Genomic DNA, 20,524 nt, shown 5'->3' on the forward strand with positions numbered 1-20,524 from the left:
AATAATGAAAAGAAATCTTTAGGGGTTGGGGATTTAGCTCAGTGGTACACATTAAATTGGCAGTAACTATGGAGAGAAAATTTAGAAATATCTATCACTCTACCACCACAGAAAACATACAAAACTCGAAGGCTAACCTGAAGCCGTCCATCCAGTGTTCTCTGTATGGTGACACATTTGCTGGGATGAGCTCCATTTGTAGTTATAGCTGTTATTAAAGAATCCAATTCATCTTTTTTCTCTTTCAGCTTCTTTACCAAACTTTCAATTGCTCTTTTTGCAAACGTTTCACTTTCTCCACCTTGTCTATGACACATCAAACTATGCACAATGCTCAGACAGGCGTCATTACTTGTTGGTGTGTTTGTTATAGACATATTGTCCATTTGTTCAAGTGTTTTCTTTTAAATCAAACTCTCCAACTTCTGGGAGTAATTCTGATCTTGTGAAGGCAGTGAAAACCAATGGCCAATGTTGCAAGCAGAGCTGTCGGACATCTGGTGAACAGGGCAATCTAAGAAAGAGAGAGAGAATGCATTTCACAAGGTAGATGCAATTATTTGGGCAAAGAAAAATTGTTCCACTTAAATCAAAGGACTCAATGCTCATAGTTATAAAATGTTTAAAGTCTGAAACAGCATAACTATAAACTATAGCTAGTTTTGATATTCCAAAATCATTTTAAAAAACCAGGCCTTCTTACTAATGAAGAGACACACTAACTCAAGTCTTACCAAACGTACCGTTATCCCGAACCTTTACTTAGTTATTTCTGCACCCTTTCTATTTTCTATGCCACTGTTGCAATTTTGAGTCTTCTTGGAATTCAAACTAATCATTGGTAGTTAACATTCACTTCCTCTAAATTAGTGGTTCTCAATCTTCCTACTGCTGAGACCCTTTAATAACAGTTTCTCATGTGGTGGTGACCCCAATAATATTATCTTCATTGCTACTTCATAATTGTAACTGTGCTACTGTTATGAATTGTAACATAAATATCTGATACGCAGGATATGTGATATGTGACCCTGTAGTGGGTAGCCATCCCAGCATTGGCCTGGAAGTTCCAATCCCCATTGAGGCTTCAGGAATGGTCACGCCCACAAGGCAGGGTGGAGGAGGAAGCGGAAGACCGAGGATCGAGAGGAGGTCTCTCTTGCTTCTGGGACCCTGGATGCTGGAGGTAGACCGAGCAGAGTTCTCCAGAGAACACCGCCGGACTGCGCTATACCTTTGCCAGACCCTGCAACCTACCCCTTCATTTGTAAGTTACCCCACAAAATAAACCTCCCTTTTAACTACATGGAGTGGTCTTAATAATTACACCAATATGACCCCATAAAGAGTCATTCAACCTCCATGGGGGTCATGACCCACAAGTTGAGAACCACTCTCTGGAGTTATTTCTTAAATGTCTCTTTCAACTTCTTATATCCCCACATAAAGAAGCAAATTTTCATGTCTGTCAATAGGCATCACTTATTCTCATACACACACACACACATAAAAAGTTGGGGAAAGGTTTGTTTTTGAAACAAGGTTTCACTCTATAACCCAGACTGGCCTGGAACCCACAGCAATACCCCTACATCAGCCTCCCAAGTGCTGAGATTATACCCAGCTAATAAATAGTCACTGAAGAGACACTTTCCAGATAAAGAGTATTTGCACATGGTTGGATGGAATCAGAGATCAGACTAGGATTCCAGTTATACTAAGAAGTTGGGCAAAGAGTTACTTTAACTCTGAATCTGGAAACAAAAGGAGAATTCAAAGGAGAAAAAGCAGTATGAAGTATGCTGCACATAGTACTTGGTATGAAGTACTTACTGTCTGAATCCTAAAACATTTGTTTTTAAAGGATAATATTTCAAAACACATTATACATCTGTTTACATTTTCTCCTAATAAAACGTACCATAGAGAGGCTGGAGAGATGGCTCAGTGGTTATGAGCACTGACTGTTCTTCCAAATGACCCGGGTTCAATTCCCAGCACCCACATGGCAGCTCACAACTGTCTGTAACTCTGAGATCTGACACACCCTCACATAAACATACACACAGGCAAAACACCAATGTACATAAAATAAAAATACATAAATTACTTTAAAAAAAAACATGCCATAGAAATATAAGGCAATGACAGAGGTATGCCACTCACACTTCAAAGGCATACAGAAGGTTAGGTAAAAGGACAGCTCACACCATTTGAATTGGAAAACTATCATTAGCTTCCAGAAGTGGCACTTGCTATTTAGACTGTGAACTTAAAAATGAAAAATGGCCATGTACTCAGTGTGCAAAGTCTTACTTTTAAATAAGGTGATTTATTCATGGAGAAAAGGAAGAAGGGGGAAGTAAAAGAAATCACTGTATGGTCAAAAAAGAAAAGGAAAACAAAGTGGTAAACATACATCTTGGCCAGGCATAGCAGTGAACACTTGTAATCCCAGCTACTTGGGAGACTGAGATAGGAAGACCATAACTTCAGTGCCAGACTGGACAATTCAGTGAGAGATTATCTACCCAAGCACATGTACAAACACCCCTTTCTTAAGGCTGAGTAATAAAGTGCCTGCTTAGCATGCTGAAGACCAAGAGTCAATCTTCAGACTGGAGGAAGAAAAAACCCTGCAACTGATCTGATCTCTCTCACTGCCACAAGTTTAATTCCTATATTACATGCACCTGTTGTGGTGATTTGATAAATATGCCCCCCATAGGCTCAAATATTTGAATGCTTTATCACCAAGTGAGTGGATTAAGAGCTGTAACCTCAATGGAGGAAATGTGTCACTGGGGGTGGGCTTTGAGGTTTCAAAAGCCCACACCATATGCAGAGTCTCTGCCTGCCTGCAGAACAGGACGGAGATCTCAGCTACTGCTCTAGCTCTATGAGTAATAGCACACCATGCGTCCATCATGATGATTACTGTGAGATGGTCTTTCTGTATGCTATGAATATGTGCTGTTACCACTGGGTAATAAAGAAGCTGCTATGGCCTATGGGAAGGCAGAACAGAGCCAGGTAGAGAATCCAAGCAGAGAGACAGGGAGAAGGTGGCAGTCAGTGATGCTGAGCACTGCTGCGGAGCAAGATGTAATGGAACACAGGTATGCCAGGAAGCCATGTGACAAAACACAGATTAATAGAAATGGGTTAATTTAAGACAAAAGAGCTAGCTAGCAAGAAGCCTGAGCCATAGACCAGCAGTTTGCAATTAATATAAGCCTCTGTGTGTTTACTTGAGACCAAGCGGCTACGGGACACAGGAAAACCTGTCTACATTTAGCACCCACACGGTGTACATACACCCACATAAAGTCTAAAAAAGCTTAATAAAAGGAGGGAGGATTCTAGACCCACAAAAACATGAGTCAACCACAGTTCCTTGGTAGCCACATTATATTTCAGATAGGCTCTGTTGCTGGCAGCTAACAGATGTGCCACTGCTAAGAGACGTGCTTCCTGGTTCAAGCCAGCCACCAAAGCTGCAAAGCTTAACAGTTTAAAAGTTTCCTGGTCAGAAAAGGATTAAGATACACAATAAAGACAGATTCAGAAGGGAAACAAAACCTCTAAACAGACACAATCTGTTTAAAAAAAAAAAAAAAAGATATATAGGCTTGAGAGAGAAGAGAAAGGATATATAGTCAGTCTCATTCATATATATGTGTGTGTGTGTGTGTGTGTGTGTGTGTGTGTGTATATATATATATATATATAGAGAGAGAGAGAGAAATAAGACACATAAAGATGGAAAATACACAAAGAGTCTGGATACTGAATACTATTGTGTTGTCTTTGGGATTTTTAATTGCAGAGAGGTTAAAGGCTACTAAGTTAGTTAAACCAACATATATATATATTAAAGGTATCTTGACTTTAAATTTGGTTCTAAGGATATGTTGCTTTGGAAAAGAGGTTCTGCTTTTGTTTCCACAGAAAATGAGAACCTGTGGTTTGCTTCCAGACTAATATGGTTTGATCAAAAAAAGACCCCCTGAAAAATCTCCAATGGGAACAGATGATCCAGATGATCCAACATTTCAGAGCGCCTCTGTTGCTGTTTCCTCTGAGTTCTGCATCCATAAAGGCTTCAAGGCTGCTGGCTGAGATGATCCAGCCTCACAGACTACTCCAGTCAGGACTTGACCATGGTCCTAGATTTTCTCAGGGTCTACATAGGATTGGCAGCACCCCCAATCAGCAGGAAGTAGCCTAGAAAACTACACCTACAGTCCCCAAAAATGGATTATGGATGTTTGTCTTTGTTTAGGGGGTTTGGTTACAAACTGTTATTAGTCTTAGTCAATCTCTTTCTAAGGAAAAAAAGGGGGTATAATACAGAAATGATAGGATAAAATGTAGATTGAATCTACTTAATAAAAAACACAGCTATTATTAGTCTTACATAGTTTACACTGGTATGGATTTTGGTTTATTGATACAAATTTAAGGCCAATTTTGTTATACTGCATGTATATTTCTACTCTTGTCTAAGGAATTATATTTATGCAACTCATTTAAAATTGTAATGTATCATTAAGTTTTCTAGATATACAAAGATATATTTCAATTAGGTAGGTAATCTTCAAAAACTTCAAAGACCCACAGAATATGGCACTTAAAATGTTTTAAGAACTTAAGACTTTTCCGGACAATGAGACATGTCTACTCCTGGCAGTAGCAATTACTTCAAAGAGCATGATGAGCATCAAAGAAACATGTTATGGAGCTTGCTTACAATGTGAAAAGGGCTAGCCATTTGGGCAAGAAGCTGCTCTTGCCTGAACTGCTTGACAATATGTTGTGTAACCTGGACATTCAGGTCCCATAGGAAAGTGACCCCTGAACTTTGCCAAAACAGGTGAGATGGTCCCTCAGGTTCCTGCTTCACAGAAGAAACTGCCAGACATTCTGCAGGACACAAGAGAAAAGTGACTGATGAACTTTGCCAAAATACGCAAAACGGTCCTCCAAATTTCCTGCTTCACTGAAAAATATGCCAGAGACTCTAGACCTGTCAGCTGAAGATGGATACCCCAATGTTACAGAGAAACTTTGGGTGACTGCCCAGGCAGTCAGTTGTCTCTGTCATTTCTAGAATTTTGGAAGTTGCTTGCAATGCATTACTCAGGTAATATTATATCCTTCTGGGGTCTTTGCTGGAGTTGAAAACTAGATAGTTATAGTTTTCCTAGTTATGATAAAAGATAAATTAGATATGAAACTTTAGACTCACAAAGATAGGATAGAGTATTTAACTGTACAAATAGATATTGTAACTGTAATTTCTTGCTTGATAACTGCTTTATATAATTTTACTATATTAAAATGAAAACTGTCCTTTTTGAGAAGACAGAATGGGAGAAGTGCTGTAGAATGGTCTTTCTGTATGCTGTGAATATGTATTGCTACCACTGGTTAATAAAGAAGCTGCTATGGCCTATGGGAAGGCAGAACAGAGCCAGGTAGAGAATCCAAGCAGAGAGACAGGGAGAAGACGGCAGTCAGAGATGCTGAGCACTGCTGAGGAGCAAGATGTAATGGAACACAGGTATGCCATGAAGCCATGTGACAAAACACAGATTAATAGAAATGGGTTAATTTAAGACAAAAGAGCTAGCTAGCAAGAAGCCTGAGCCATAGACCAAACAATTTGCAATTATTAAGACTTTGATCATTTGACAAGCTGTTGCATGCCAGGTGGGACCCAGTAAGTCAAACCCAATCAAATCTTTTCCTTATCAGAGTCCAGGAGAGGAAAGAGGGATTATATAAGCATGGGAGGGCAAGATCATGATGGGAAATCTACAGACAACTGAATGAAGTTTGTGGGAACTCATGAACTTTAGTCCAACAGCTGTGAAGCATGTATGGGACGGGACTAGGCCCTCTGCATTCCACAGGCAGTTGTGTAGCTTGGTCTGTTTGAGGGGCCCCTGGCAGTGGAATCAGGATCTATCCCTGGTGCATTAGCTGGCTTTCGGGATCCCATTACCTATGGTTGGACACCTTGCTCACTCTTGATGCAGGGGTCTTGCATCAAGGGCTTGGTCATGCCTCAACTGAGTGTACCAGGCTTTGCTGTCCTCCCATGGGAGGGAGGACTTACCCTTTTGGAGGAGGGGATAGGAGGTGTGCCAGGAGAGGGGAAGGCGGGGGAGGGGGATGAGAAGAGGATCTGAGGTTGATATGTAAAATGAATTTTTAAAATGTTTTTAGGAGGCGGGCGGTGGTGGCGCACACCTTTAATCCCAGCACTCGGGAGGCAGAGCCAGGCAGATCTCTGTGAGTTCAAGGCCAGCCTGGACTAAGAGTGAGTTCCAGGAAAGGCGCAAAGCTACACAGAGAAACCCTGTCTCAACCCCCCCCCCCCAAAGTTTTTAAATTAAAAAAATTTAAAAAAAAAAGATTTGCCATGGTCATGGTGTCTCTTCACAGCAACAGACTGAGACACCTGTGGACTGAGACTGATCCTCACCATTATATACCCATTCCTAAAACAGGTTAAGTCCCACATATTGCCCAACATGTGCAAGTCTGTGTTTCATATGCTTAACTCACAGTATTTCTTTGGCCAAAACATTCACCACCATCTTAACCACTCAATAATTAAGCCCTAGGTTTCCTTTCAAATTATAGCTTAAATATTTTAATTGCCCCCCAGAGTTTTCCCTACTAAGTTGTCACCTTGCCTCTCAATTCCAGAGAATTACTTCCCTAATGTTTGTGGTTTTTACTGTGTTACTTGGCTTCCCTCCCTCAAATTTAAGGCACACCTTTATTATACTTTCCACATCAAATTACAGCAATTTCACTGTATTTGTCTCTCAGTTCTAAGAGTTCATTAGCAAGAACAACACAAATTTAGAAGGTCAAGAAAAAAGCCACAGGCCAGGCGGTGGTGGCACACACCTTTAATCCCAGCACTCGGGAGGCAGAGGCAGATGGATCTCTGTGAGTTCGAGGCCAGCCTGGTCTCCAAAGCGAGTTCCAGGAAAGGTGCAAAGTTACACAAAGAAACCCTGTCTCGAAAAACCAAAACAAAACAAAACAAAAAAAAAGAAAGAAAGAAAGAAAGAAAAAAGCCACAGTCTCACCTTAGAAATTCCCAACATCATGCAGTTCCTGACTAGGGTGATTTGAATAAGAATGACCCAGTAGACTCTTATGTTTGAATACTTGGTCCCCAACAGGTAGAACTGTTTGGTAAGGACCAGGAGGTGTGACCTTGTTGGAGGAGGTGTGTCACTGGGGGTGGGCCATCAGGTTTCCACTTAATGCTCTCTAGTTCTCCCCACAACTCCCCCTCCCTGCCCCTGCCTTGTGGTTGTTGTCTCAACATGTAAGTTTTCAGTTACTGCTTGAGTGCTTGCCTGTCTGCACACTCCTCACCATGATGGTTTGGACTCACCCTCTGAACTGTAAGCAAGCTCCCAATTAAGTGCTTTCATTTCTAAGCTGCCTTGGTCATGGTGCTTCGGCACAGCAGTAAAAAAGTAACTAAGACACCAACATCTACCAAGCATCTGTAGACTGGCTATACAATCTTTATTCTGTGCAACTGTCTTAGGACAAATTTACGCTTGCAAATAAGCTTATTTGTATTCCACAATTAGTGTAAATTTTTACCGATGGATGTATAATTTAAGTATTTGCATCTATTTCTCTACGGTGTCAATATTGAAGGTCATTCTTTATTAAACTTAAGCTGTTTGGAACCTGACAGTACTGCAAAGGCTGTTTTAATTGTAAGTTTCTTTGAATACAAAAATAACTTATGTTTTCTTAAAAACAGCCTTCTCATATCTTGGATTTTGTTGTATTCCTTGGATCATAAGGATCTTAAATATAACTTAGAAGTTTCTTACAAGAAAATAAAATCAACAGGGATATATAAATGTATTCCTACATTATATGGCTTTGGATTATAGAAATGTTATTACAAAGGTGGGCAAATACAGACATAAATAAAGCTGTATGTCCAATTAAAGTTCCAGCAACATAAATGGTCTCTTTAAATGGTCCCATCTATAAAATGGGCACAGTATCTGCCCTGCCCGACCTACAGACAATCTGAGTAATAAAAGGCAACAATGTATATAAAAGCAAAGTAGGAGTCAATTATAATTGAGTAAAGCAGCACATCTACACTTACAAAGCTCTAGATACAAACTAGTACACATGTATCAGAAAGTACTAAGACCCAAATCCCATTTCTGTAACAACCTAGGGCACCTCACTGATATCTTGAAATTAAAAATGCAATGTATACAGTTTAAGAAATTCAATTATGTCCTAACTTTAGATAAAGGAGGAAAAGACTCACATAGTAAAATCTATGTTTTGATTGTATGGCATACCAATCAGAAAGTGTAAATAAAGAAGTTAAGGGCCCAGAATGTAGCTCAGCAGAATATACTTTTAGCATGGGTTAAATTCTGGAAACCAATTTTTTTTAAGGAGTTAAGATGCTTGTACTTTATGTAGTCTCATAAACACGACAGTTACATATCCAGACTGTTTGTTTGTTTGTTTGTTTGTTTGACTGGTTTTTGTTTTTTGAGACAGGGTTTCTCTGTGTAGCTTTGGAGCCTGTCCTGGAACTCACTCTGTAGCCCAGGCTGCCTCGAACAGAGATCCACCTGCCTCTGCCTCCCGAGTGCTGGGATTAAGGGCAGGCGCCACCACCACCCAGCCCATATCCAGACTTTTTAAGACAAACATTATGTTGGTAATGCTGGTAACACTGTTTTTTCTCAAATGATGAAGAGAGAAAGCTCTGAAGAAAAAGCTTCAATTACAAGAAATTTAATTGCTAGAATTGGACTATACACTAATTATGTGAACTTTTAGGACACTTTCAATTCTTGTGAGATGCGAAGATAACTCTTCACTGCCTCTTTCAGAATGCTATCTCTTAGAGCCCACCTCCAAGGACCTCTCACAAAAATCTCTACAACACCAACTTGGTAAGAGCTACTGATTCTGGCTGGCCGCAGTAGTGCACACCAGTGGCCCCAGCCAAGGCAGAAAAGCACCTGACCACAGTTTCTTAAACTGTAAGTTATGATCCCATCTGCGGGGCCTGCAATTAAATGCGGAGGTTACACACACAAGTAAGACATTTCTGAACTCACAAAAACAAGTACTACCCCAAGGTATTTCTAGTGGTGCTTCCCCACACTCAGTGTGTGACTTCACTGCAGCCAGATTGCAGACGAACTGGTTGCCAACTGCCTGCGGTGTTCTTACTGCAGTCCCAGCTCTTACCACATGGGTGAATTACACACGACAAAACCTAAGATTTTCCTACCAGCATGCTTCAGCATGTATCAAGTTAGTGTGACTTTGCCTTATGTTACATTAGAACGTTAGATTTTAAAAACTGTCATTTGAGTGGTTGACCTGAGTTTCATTTTCTCTTACTTGCTTAATGGAATTTGGGTTTGGGATTAGGACTGAAGTTCCAACAATTCTGAAAATGGCCCTAAACATACTTCTTCCACCTTGTACTGTGTATGCATGTGAAGCAGTATTCTCAGCACTGATGTTCACAAAATCAAAATACTGACCGATTCTGGAAAATACTGAAGATGTTCTATGTCTGGCAGCATCAAATATTCAGCAAAGATTTAATTCTTTATGTAAAAAAATCAACAAACGCATTCATCCCATCAGTATGCATTTACTTTGACCTTCAATAAATGATAAAAATTTATGTATAGCAAAGACTTTTTAAATAAATTATACTTTATCAGTAATGTTTGACTTACATACCTATTTTATATGTTTGTATTTATCCAAGTCAAATAAAAATGTCATGAATATGAAAAGTTTAAAAAGCCTGACCTGGGCAACACAGCAAGATTTCAACTCAGAAAAAACTTTTTTTTTTTTTTAAAGGCTATTTTTTGTTTTTGTTTTAGTGGGCTTTGTTGTTGTTGTTGTTGGTCTTTGAGACAAATTTCTCTTAGCTGTCCTGGAACTCACTCTGTAGACCAGGCTGGCCTCAAACTCAGAGACTTGCCTGCCTCTGCCTCCTGAGTGCTGGATCTAGGGTTTGAGGTGGTGGTGAAACATGTACCTATGTTGTATGAAGTATTGGTTCATCCCCTAGAGCACGTGTGTGTACACAACACATCTAGAAACCCCAGCATATTACCAAACAAATAAGAACTAAAAAGAGGTATGAAGTGATGGAGCAACAAAGGTTCCTATCTTGATATAATGCCGAAGTCAAGTTAGAATGGGCTGTGTTACATTTATAACCAACTCCCCAAATACCTACAGTTTACAGATTCATTTTGTTTAAGCTCTTCATTCCTCACAGGTTATGTGGTGGTACTACCTACTGACCAAACATTTCAGAGACTGACAGCAGCACTATCTTTCCATGTAAGAGGCTGGAGAAGAGAAATGACAACTCACACGTTACCTTTTAAAACTCATTACTTAAAGCCAGGCGGATCTTTGTGAGTTCGAGGCCAGCCTAGTTGGTCTACAGAGCGAGAGCCAGGAAAGGCACAAAGCTACACAGAGAAACCCTGTCTCGAAAAACCAAAAAAAAAAAAAAAAAAAAAAGTTATTACTTATCTTTGCCTTTGATTGGCCAAAGTCACATGGCCAAACCAGTGATTCCCAACAGGGAATTAGTCTCGTAAGGGATGTCTGGCAATGTCTAGAGAAATGTTTGGTCTCTGGTCATAACACCCCGAACGCACCTGATGTCTGATATCAGAAGACAAGCAGGGTCAGGCCTGGTTAGTATTAGTTGGGAGTAATTTTTGATGGTCACAGATGAAAGGAGAAGGTGAAACGCAGAGTACTACTGATTGTCTAATAGTAAAGGGTAGGCCATTGCTAAACATCCTTCAAAAGGATAAAACAAAACCACCCAGTCCAAAATGACAAGTTTCTGGGCTAAGGAAGCAAGGCTATCATAAATTTCAAGAAGAGGGAGTTCTACAAGGAAAAAGGAGTTAACTCTGTCCCATGCCAGGATCCATCAGACTACTTGGTACAGTAGTGCTGTCTGCCCACATCATGGGGGGAACAGAAAAAAGCAGAGAATAAGAGTCAAACGTTTTGTCTAGAGCAGACTTATATTAGGAAAGACGGAACAGCAGCAGCAGACCGTAGAAAAGGACTTCGAGAGCTGAGTATGTAATTCCAGGCAAGCATCAGCACCAGGTTCGGGGAGAGGTGAGAAGGGACAGAGAGAACATACATCAAGCATAGAATTTTCTAGAAGCTGTGTGTTTGGTAAGTGATTCTAGAAGTATGGAAGTATTTTTTTTTTAAAAAAGATCAAGGTTTGCTTTTTTGGAGAGGGGGTGGTGCTGGCTTAGTGAAATGTAACTAGGAAGAAATTCTAAACACAAGCTTCACAAGCACATGAAACAATTGTTCAGGCTTAACTCCCTGTAACAAGTTACAGCCTAGATGTTACACTGATGGCTGAGATTCCTCTGAGGGTAGCTAGAGAATGTCCAAAAGCATAAAATATTAAGAATACAACAAAAAGTATTTATACAGTAACTTCTAGGGTGAGCTATGTGAGACAATACAGCCTCAGGAGTTTAAGGTAGAAGCAGTACAAGTTCACAACTAACCTGGGCTACACAGAGAGAACCTGATTAAATATCCTGTTTAAAAGCATCAATAAATACTATAGGTGGCATCTACTTCATGTACCAGCATACACTTCTTCTTTTGCAACGATAACCTGATCTTCCGGGAGAAAAAATCTTATTTAGGCAGGTGAAACTATTCCCAGCCAGAGTATACAGAACCAAACCCTGGCCATACTGTCACCCAGGGATGGAAAGAGTCCAAGCTAGTGACATAACTTCTGAAGGATAATGGTGAGGGATATTAGAAAAGAAAACAAACCCTTCTGAAGGCTAGGAATAAGCTTCATCAACTGAATGTCTGCCTAGACTGTCTGCCTCGCCAGATACCTGGCTTGATCCCCAGGACCACATAAGCCAGGTATTGTAGCATATGCCTAAAATCCTAACAGTGGAGAGCTGGAGACAGGCTACAAACCTGAAATCCATGAGACCCTCTCTAAAAGGCGGGAGGGGGGTGCCCAGTCCCTTTTATGCTGGACCTAATGCTGAGAATAGTTAACCTGGGAATTTAACAGAAAAGAACAGGAAGTCAAATCTAAAAGGCAATGTTGACAATACTGATTGAGATCCTAAATTCAGCCAATGAAGTCCCTTCTTATCTATAATTGACTGTTACATGTTCTTGAATATATAAGAACTGAACAAAATTTACATTAGTAACCATCTCAGAAATATCAAGATAAGTCAAAACATATAAATAATTTATCCCATTGGTTACCTAGTAAAAATGCAGAACTAGTTACTTTAAAACTGCACCTGTCAAACTGTTTTCTAATGCCCCATGTTTATATTTGACTATTTTCTGACACTAATTCTTAATATGGGTTATATCAATATTTATTGTATTACAAATTAAAACAAGTAAAATTTTAAGTAAATTTTAATTAGTTTTCAACAGGCCTACTAATGTTAACCTAAATAACTTTTATAAAAAAAATCTTTTCTAGAACACAAAGTCAGTAATAAGAGTGACACTATTTTACATCCATGCAAATTTCTTTACTCTCTAGATTAACAGAAAACAGCTGGATTTTCCTGCCTTCCTTAGTACTCAATCTGCTGTAGATTTTAAAGAAAATGTGACACAAATATGTATAATTGGAAAAAATACTTTAATAAGCCTTCTCAAATAATGGATATTCATCTTTTATTCAATGCCAAAATGCAACAAATGGAGATTGCTTAAGGTTATTATGTGGAATCTGAATTTTGAGATTCTAGGTTTGTTGTATAAAAACCCACCACTGTGTTGGTGCTGGGGAGGTAGCTCAGTGAACAAGCATAAGGACCTGAGTTTGAACCCCAAACTCATACCAAAAAAAAAAAAAAAAAAAAAAACCAAAAAAAAGGGGGGGGGCAAGAAAGCCATGCTTCTGATACCAATGTTGGGAAGTAAAAACAGACAGATCTCTGGAGCCAAGTAAGAAAACAAACTCAAAACAAAACAAAACAAAACAAAACAAACAAAAAAACCAAAGTGGACCACTCCTAATAAGCAACAGCCAAGACAATCATCTGCTTCCCCATGAGCCTACATACAACGCACAGAAGTACCTGCTCATGCCCACAAGCACACACAATACACAGGAGCACCTCCACATCCACACATCAATCCATCTACATCTTACTCTAGGAAGATTTTATAACATTAAGAATTGGTCATCTAGGAAAATACTGGCTCAGTGAGTTATTCAGATTTTCCAAATGCTGAACCATTTCCTTACAGAATATTTAATTATTTGTTTGTTTGTTTGTCTGTTGTTTTGACTCATGGTCAAACCATAATCCAGCCTGTCATAGAACTCACTATGTAACCACAGTGGCCTCAAACCCACCATGATCTTCTTGCCTCAGTCTCCCACATGCTAGGATTACAGGCACAACAACAATGTTCAGGTAGAAGAATACATGTCTTTTTAAAAAACACATTCATTCATTCATTCCTCAAAAATCACCAACAACCTCACTAGAACAAAGTAGTAGGAAACTGGTAAACTCATGCTGACAGACCCAGGTTTTCTAAAACGCTAATTTCCATTTGAAAGAGTCCACTTTATTGCTGACAACTAAGTTACTTCCCTTAAAGTGGTGGGCTCTTTTCATCCACTTTCACCAAACACCTGGGGCTAAATGACAAGGGTGTAGCTACAGGCACTCTGTGAAATAAAAATAAAAATGATTCATTTCAAAGGCAGCATCCAGCTCAGTCAAAGAAAGTGGTTTTCCTAGACATGAGTAGTATACTTGAACATGTAAAAATAAAATGCTCCATACACACTTCCTATTTAATCACACAAAATAAAGACTACTTAAAAGCTAAAACTGTTTACTTCTTAACCAAGGGCATTCCTAAGTGAAACTGCAATTTTCTTTCAAATGCTGAACATATATCTGGATGTGAAGAACACAAAGAAATTGTCTTAATTAATGCATGCCAAGGAGCCACCAGTCTACTCAGTACTGTTTCTGCACCACAGTGCAGCCGGGCACCGGGAAAGACCAAATAATGCCTCCACCCTATTATGAAAATTATTTTGAGCTTGTGACCTCTTTAATAAAAGGATCGTGGGGTTTCCCAGAAGTCCACAGAGCATTATTTTGGGAACCACTGTTTCAAAAGATTGGAAAGGAAGCTGAGTTTTAATCCCTGGCAACTGGGAAGAGGACTGCATGGGGATGCCACAGGAGCTCAAGGGAGCTCCAGCAGGTGAAGGCCTACCTTTCAAAGTCAAAGTTGGAAGTACTGTCAGTTCTCCAAAGCACTGGTCTAACTGACAGATTAGCAAAACTATAGTGAAGCAAATTACAACACCATAAATACACCTAACTGAAAAGTCTAGTGACAAAGTGGGTTTTTTTTTTCATAATTATCAGCATAATTTCAATACCTACACACATAAAAATTACTCTTTCAACTGTTTATCCTTTTTGTTTTGAAAAAGGATTTCATGATGCAGCCTTGGCTGGCATGAAACTCAGAGAGATCCTCCTGCCTCTGCTTCTCAAATGCTGAGATTAAAGACTGTACCGCCATGCCAGTCTTCAACTGATCTGAACAGGGTCTGTAACATTAGATGCATTTAGTGTCCTAACAATTTCTGGCTTCAGTCAGCTCATTAAACACTAGTTCTGTTAACCTGTCACCACCAAATGATTCAACTGATACAATTACTTTCCACCATATTAACTTCTCTAGAATTAACTAGTCAGCCAGTTACCACTAATGAACAGCCTTAATTCAGTTCCAAATTTATGAATATATTTTGAAGCCAGGTGTGGGGCACAAGTGTGTAATCCCAGTACTCAACAGGCTGAGGATGACCTGAAATTCAAGCCTAGGTGGTAAGACCTTGTCTGAAAACATACACATGCTCACACACACACAAGCACAAGCACACATATACACACACATTTAACCTGAGAAAGCTCTAACTGCATATATTCATCCATATGTATGGAAATCATACCTTACTAGGAGAGCAATTACTTATCAGTAGTCCTGTTTAATCAGAAGAGCTCCATTCAAAACAAGTAAATTAGAATTTGATAGGTTCTAAATAAAACACGCCAAAGTATTGATGAGCAAAAGGTATAAACAATCAGAAATAAGAATAAGCAGCGTGCATGCGCGTGTTGGAGTTAGGAAAAAAATCCATTTTTATAAATAATTCTTCCAAAGATAAGAGATGCAGCTATCTTTACAGACCAGCACTCTGGAGCAACATGAGGCAGAGTAACTAAGTAGAGGGCTGCAGAAGTAGCTGGGGGCACAGCACTCGTCTACCCCAGTGGGAGGCCCTAAATTCAATCACCAGCAGCAAGGAAAAAACATAAGAAGAGAACACGTGCCCAAATGATCTCTCTACAGAACTGCCAACTACTTGGGCTAGTTGAGCGACTTTCTCACAATGCAGAAATTAACCCCCAACTGTACAGGCTTAATCAATGCAACTTTCCTCTACAGGCCCAGTGAAGTGAAAACCATACAACTTCCAAACACTTCTAACCCTAAAAATGACTAAATTCTAGGACTGAAGACATGGCTAAACAGTGTTAAGAGCACATATTGTTTCTTCTAGAGATATTGGAGTTTGGTTCTCAGCACCCACTTTGGGAATGTGGCTTCCTTAGTCACCTATACAGAGGCACACACACAGGTGTAGTTAAAAATGAGGGGCTAGAGGGCTGGAGAGATGGCTCAGTGGTTAAGAGCACTGGCTGTTCTTCCAAAGGTCCTGAGTTCAATTCCCAGCAATCACATGATGGCTCACAACCATCCGTAATGAGATCTGGTGCCCTTTTCTGGACTGCAAGCATGCATGTAGGCAGAATGCTGTATCCATAATAAATAAATAAATCTTTTTTTAAAAAAAATGAGGGGCTGGAGCTGTGGCTCCGTGGCTAAGAGCACTGGCTGTTCTTCCAGAGGACCCGGGTTCAGTTCCCAGCACCCACGTGGTTGCCTCCACAGACACCAGGTATGTCAGACAAGTAGGTCAAACACCCACAGACATAAAATGTTTTCTAATTAGTAAAAATAAATCTTTAAAAATGAAATCCAATTTCACTGGTGTTTAGTTGCTAATTTAAAGAACAATTTCATGATCATAAAAAAAAAAAATGCAGCTTCCTAAAACTTGTTACTAAACAATACAAATAAGTTGAAAAATAAGGAAAAGGGGGGTGGTGGTGGAACAAAAAGGTTTGGAAAAAGAGGAAGGTGGAGATTTAAAAGCAAAACAAACATGGCAATACCTTCAAAAGGTCACTAAGGTAAATCTGCAACGGTTAACTTCTGCATGATGTATTACTGCATTAAAAAGAAGGTAAAGCAGAACTGAGCATGGGCTCACAGGCCTGTAATCACATTACTCAGTAGGCAGAGGCAACAGGATCACCCCAAGTTCAAGGCCAGCCACATCTACATAGTGAGACCCTGTCCCCAAAACAAACAAAAAGAGAGAGGACTATAAAATCAACAATGAAACAAACAGGTTAAAAGGACCCTTAGGCTCAACTACTGTAGTTTTTCTAAGCCGGCTACACACACAGCCCATCGCAATGCAGTCAAAATGTGGGCATCACTGTAAAGCTCTCCAAGAAATTTCAATGTTCAAGTAAGATTGAAAATCACTGCCCCTAAACCTTGGAATTAAAAAAAAAAAAAAAAATCAGTAAAGAGAGCTGGGAGGGCATAGCTCAGTGGCAGGACACTTGCCCAATATTCATGAGGCCTAAGCTCTATCCCTAGCAACAGTGGAGGCCTAGAGCAATTAAAAAAAAAAAAAAAAAAGCAACAAGTTTTCCAAACTGGGGGAAAAAAATCCTATTTAAGGTATGAATAATAAAATGTAGTCCTTGCATTGAAAGAGACTAAGAGACTTAGAATCAACTTCAAATTAGTTAATGCAAGTAAATACAATCATCTCTAGAAACTGTCTAACCTTATAAACTTTATCCATTATGAGGTTCAATTATAATCAAGCATCTGATCACCTACCATTTTAGTTTTACATAAATAAGCACCACCTAGTCCTTAACCATCCTAGTCCTCATTCACTTTCACATTCAAATAAATCTTCCTGGATGCCAATCACCATGGAACAGTGTCAAGGTGACACCATCTGAAATATCTTGTTTCTGAGAAACTGGTATTCAGCCAAAACTTCCATTACCAAAATTACACATTCTAAAATACAGGGGGGAAAAAAATCCAACAATTTTAAATGTGACTCATTAGCATAAGCTGAGGACATTAAGATGCCCACAGTATCATAACAAAGTAGCTCAAATGCACGCTATCTACACTTATCTATCCGTTATCTGAATGTCTCACCTTAAGCAAGTGAATGTTCTTCAACTGATGGGGAAAAAACAAAACAAAACAAACCTCTAAATAATTTGAGGAAACTATACTGAATGTGACATTCCAGTCTAACGCCTTTAACTTTAGCACCGAAAACAATGGACCATTTGGTCAGGTCAGTTTTACACAGGGTCACCTGGGTCACTCTTACTCATGGCGTTAAGGAAATACAGGAGGGTGGGGGTGTCCAACCACACACTGAAGCACTGAAAAGACTATTAAAGATGTTTAAAGAGACATTCACTCTGGATGAATGAAAAAGGAAAACAAAACCTAGGCATCATCCTGGGTGGGAACAAAAGAGAACTGAAATAGGGAAGATTTCACCACCAGAAAAGAAGGTTCTCACCAAAAGAGGTAAAAATTTAAACAAGCCCAAATATGCATTTAAAATTTAACCAACTCTCAAGGGTGTGATTGGTCTGCATACATTAGTTTAATACTTCTTAATTCTGTGTGTGTGTGTGTGTGTGTGTGTGTGTGTGTGTGTGTGTGTGTGTAAGTGAAGGGGAATCCAGAGACCAAAAAAAAAAAAAAAAAAAAAAATCACAAACAGAAATACTTCAACTAACATATAGCTTAAATGAAACAGTGGCTTTAGGAAAAGTGAGATCTGTAACCCAGTATAAGCAGAACTATTTCAAGAGCAAAGCCATCAGGAAAGTTCAGGTCCATATAAAACGTATTTCAAATTACTCTCATGGACTTGCTTAGCATAAATTTTCATTAATTCTGTAAACACAATTCTTTTATTCTTCCCCTCAACTTAAGATTTACAATGGAAGCAGTTAATCAAAAAGTATGAACTACTTTTTTTAAAAAAAGATATGTGTGTGTGTGTGTCTGTGTGTGTGTAAGTAATACCTCTTTAAGGCAAACTCACTCAAAAGCCTAGAAAGCAAAGAAAAAAAAGTCACTTGTATAACTGCAATGTTATGTCAATTCTCTTCAGAAAGGTTTTAATTCCAGCAATTTAAGCCTACATAATTCATCACATCAAGATCTGAAGCTACTTCGAGTCATGGGCATTAGTCTGCCTCTGTGCATATTGGTAACCAGTTTACTGAAGAAAACAAACTCACGAGCATGTGAGCACCTTGTTCCAATCTTGTATTCCAGCACTTAAGAGACTGAGAAAGTATAGTTAGGAGTCCCAAGAAGAGAGGAGTACGAAGCCACGGAGACTCTCGACAGTATTATGGACGAAGCAGTGGGGAGAAGTTGTATTTTTTTTAAATATTATACCAACCATTTACACTTCGAAATAGCATGTACTAATCCTATCAGATCTTCCCAACAGAGACAAGAGTCTACAACAACAGTAGGGAACAGTTACTTTAAACATCCCATGCTCCGTTTCAACTGCACGTTACTTTAGGTCCTAACTACAAGGTAAATTCATGAAATCTATAATAAAAATTATTCAAATGCAGTGCCTAAAATCTAATTACTTTGTGGAATTTATAAATTTCTGTACTATCAATTAAGATTCTACACGGTTTTCGGGTTTTCGCCTTTCAGCATAAAGTCCTGAATCTAATTCTTAAAACGTTCAAATAATCAAGCTGCTACTGCGAGGAAAAGGATGCTAAATCTGGCAAAAGTCAAAGATGGTTAAAAAATTAACCGAGATTACAAGCCTGCAGAACATGAATTCAGGATGCTTTAAATAACTCGCTCTTTTATCTTGTTACTTTATTTCTAAGTAAGTGACAATCCCACCTTAAATCAAAATCTGATGGCACTAAAAAAGTAATTTCAAAATGAATTACCTGAAAAAAATAAACTTTAAAATTTTTAAAGTTTAGTCCGGCTTTCGTGGGGGCAGTGGGGCGGAGCTATCAATCAACGGGGCTTTTTAAAGCCTCCCAACTCGCAAAGGAACCTTTCAAGTTAACTAAACACGCCCATGTCTTTGAAAATCTGGCTTGAGAAATCATAACAGCAGTTTGGGGTGCTGAAGCCAACGCCCTCCACCCTCCACCAATTTCACGCTCTGTGCATGTAGCCCTAACAATAAAATAAACTACGCCTTTTATTAGGAGACACGTTTTATTAGGGGAGGGAGTTGGTGCAGTTAGGCGCTAAGAATGTTTCCCGCATGCCGCCATCACCCACAATACCCAAAAAGTAAACAAATCAAAGCTACAAACGTAAACTGAAAGGACACAACCAGGAAGAGAAAGTGGGGACAAAGAAAACAAACACTTGCTGGGGAAAAGGCACGAGACGGACGGACCCGGGGCACCCGGGACACAACGCACTCCCGGCGGCCCGACGCGACGGCCCGGGCCGCGGCCAAACTCCTCCCGAACAACAAAGAGCGGCGGCGCGAACGGCGCTCGAGTTGCCGGGAACCGCGCGCCTAACTGCGAGCGGACTTGGGGCCCGGGACCCACGGGCGAGCACGCGGGGCTGGGGCGCGCGGGGGCGACCCACCCGAGCCTCGCCGGGCCCGCGCTCGCGCCGGCCGCCGCGGGAGCCCGCCCCGGGGCGGGGAAGAAGCGCGGGCGCCGAGGCCCGGGCAGGGGAGGACCGCGCTTTACCTGGGCTCCGCGCCGCGCCGTCGCTTCCCGGGTCCCGCCCGCGGCGTCCGGCCCAGGCGGCCCCTCTCCCCGCCGCGCCGCTCCGCTCCGCGCCGCGGACCGCGCGGGCCGGGCCGCTGGAGCTCCGGAGCCGCCCCGCCACGGGGGGCCTCGCTCGCGGGCGCCGGCTCCCGTCACGCGCTCCCGCCCCGGGGACGGCCGCGGAGCCGAGCGCGACGCGGGAAGGGCCTCCCGAGGACGCCGGGCGGGCGCAAACACGGGCTCCGCCACCCGAGCCGCTCCGTTACCGCAGCGGCGACGACGACCAGGGCCGTGTTGTTGCTGCCAACTTGTCGGAAGGACACTGAGCATGCGCGCGCGGAGACCACATCCGGGTAATTTCAGGGTTTGGCCCTTTTCCCCCCCGCAGCGCTCCTTTCTCCCGGCTGCCCCCGCCTCCCGCCCAGATCAGGGAGGGTGCCAGT

The 20,524-nt window shown here is 40.8% G+C and overlaps 2 protein-coding genes across 5 annotated transcripts in view; both read right to left on the bottom strand.

Moving 5' to 3' along the window:
* The window catches only part of Smad4 (SMAD family member 4), a 41,543-nt gene extending 41,120 nt beyond the window's left edge, over positions 1–423 (bottom strand). For all 4 annotated transcript variants that reach the window (XM_036204533.1, XM_036204532.1, XM_036204531.1 and 1 more), the window contains exon 1: positions 138–423. In XM_036204533.1, coding sequence (XP_036060426.1) covers positions 138–386 — 249 coding nt within the window. In that variant the 5' untranslated portion in view covers positions 387–423. The remainder of the gene's footprint in view (positions 1–137) is intronic.
* Positions 410–20,437, bottom strand: LOC118594553 (translation initiation factor IF-2-like). The gene is made up of 2 exons (XM_036204493.1): positions 20,061–20,437; positions 410–514 (listed from the first exon to the last, which is right to left on the bottom strand). The coding sequence occupies exons 1-2, from the start codon at positions 20,409–20,411 to the stop codon at positions 410–412; spliced, it is 456 nt and encodes a 151-aa protein (XP_036060386.1). The 5' UTR covers positions 20,412–20,437.
* Positions 20,438–20,524: the final 87 nt, after the last annotated feature.

The sequence above is a fragment of the Onychomys torridus genome, chromosome 13, assembly GCF_903995425.1.
Source record: "Onychomys torridus chromosome 13, mOncTor1.1, whole genome shotgun sequence".
In the NCBI taxonomy this organism is placed as follows: domain Eukaryota; kingdom Metazoa; phylum Chordata; class Mammalia; order Rodentia; family Cricetidae; genus Onychomys; species Onychomys torridus.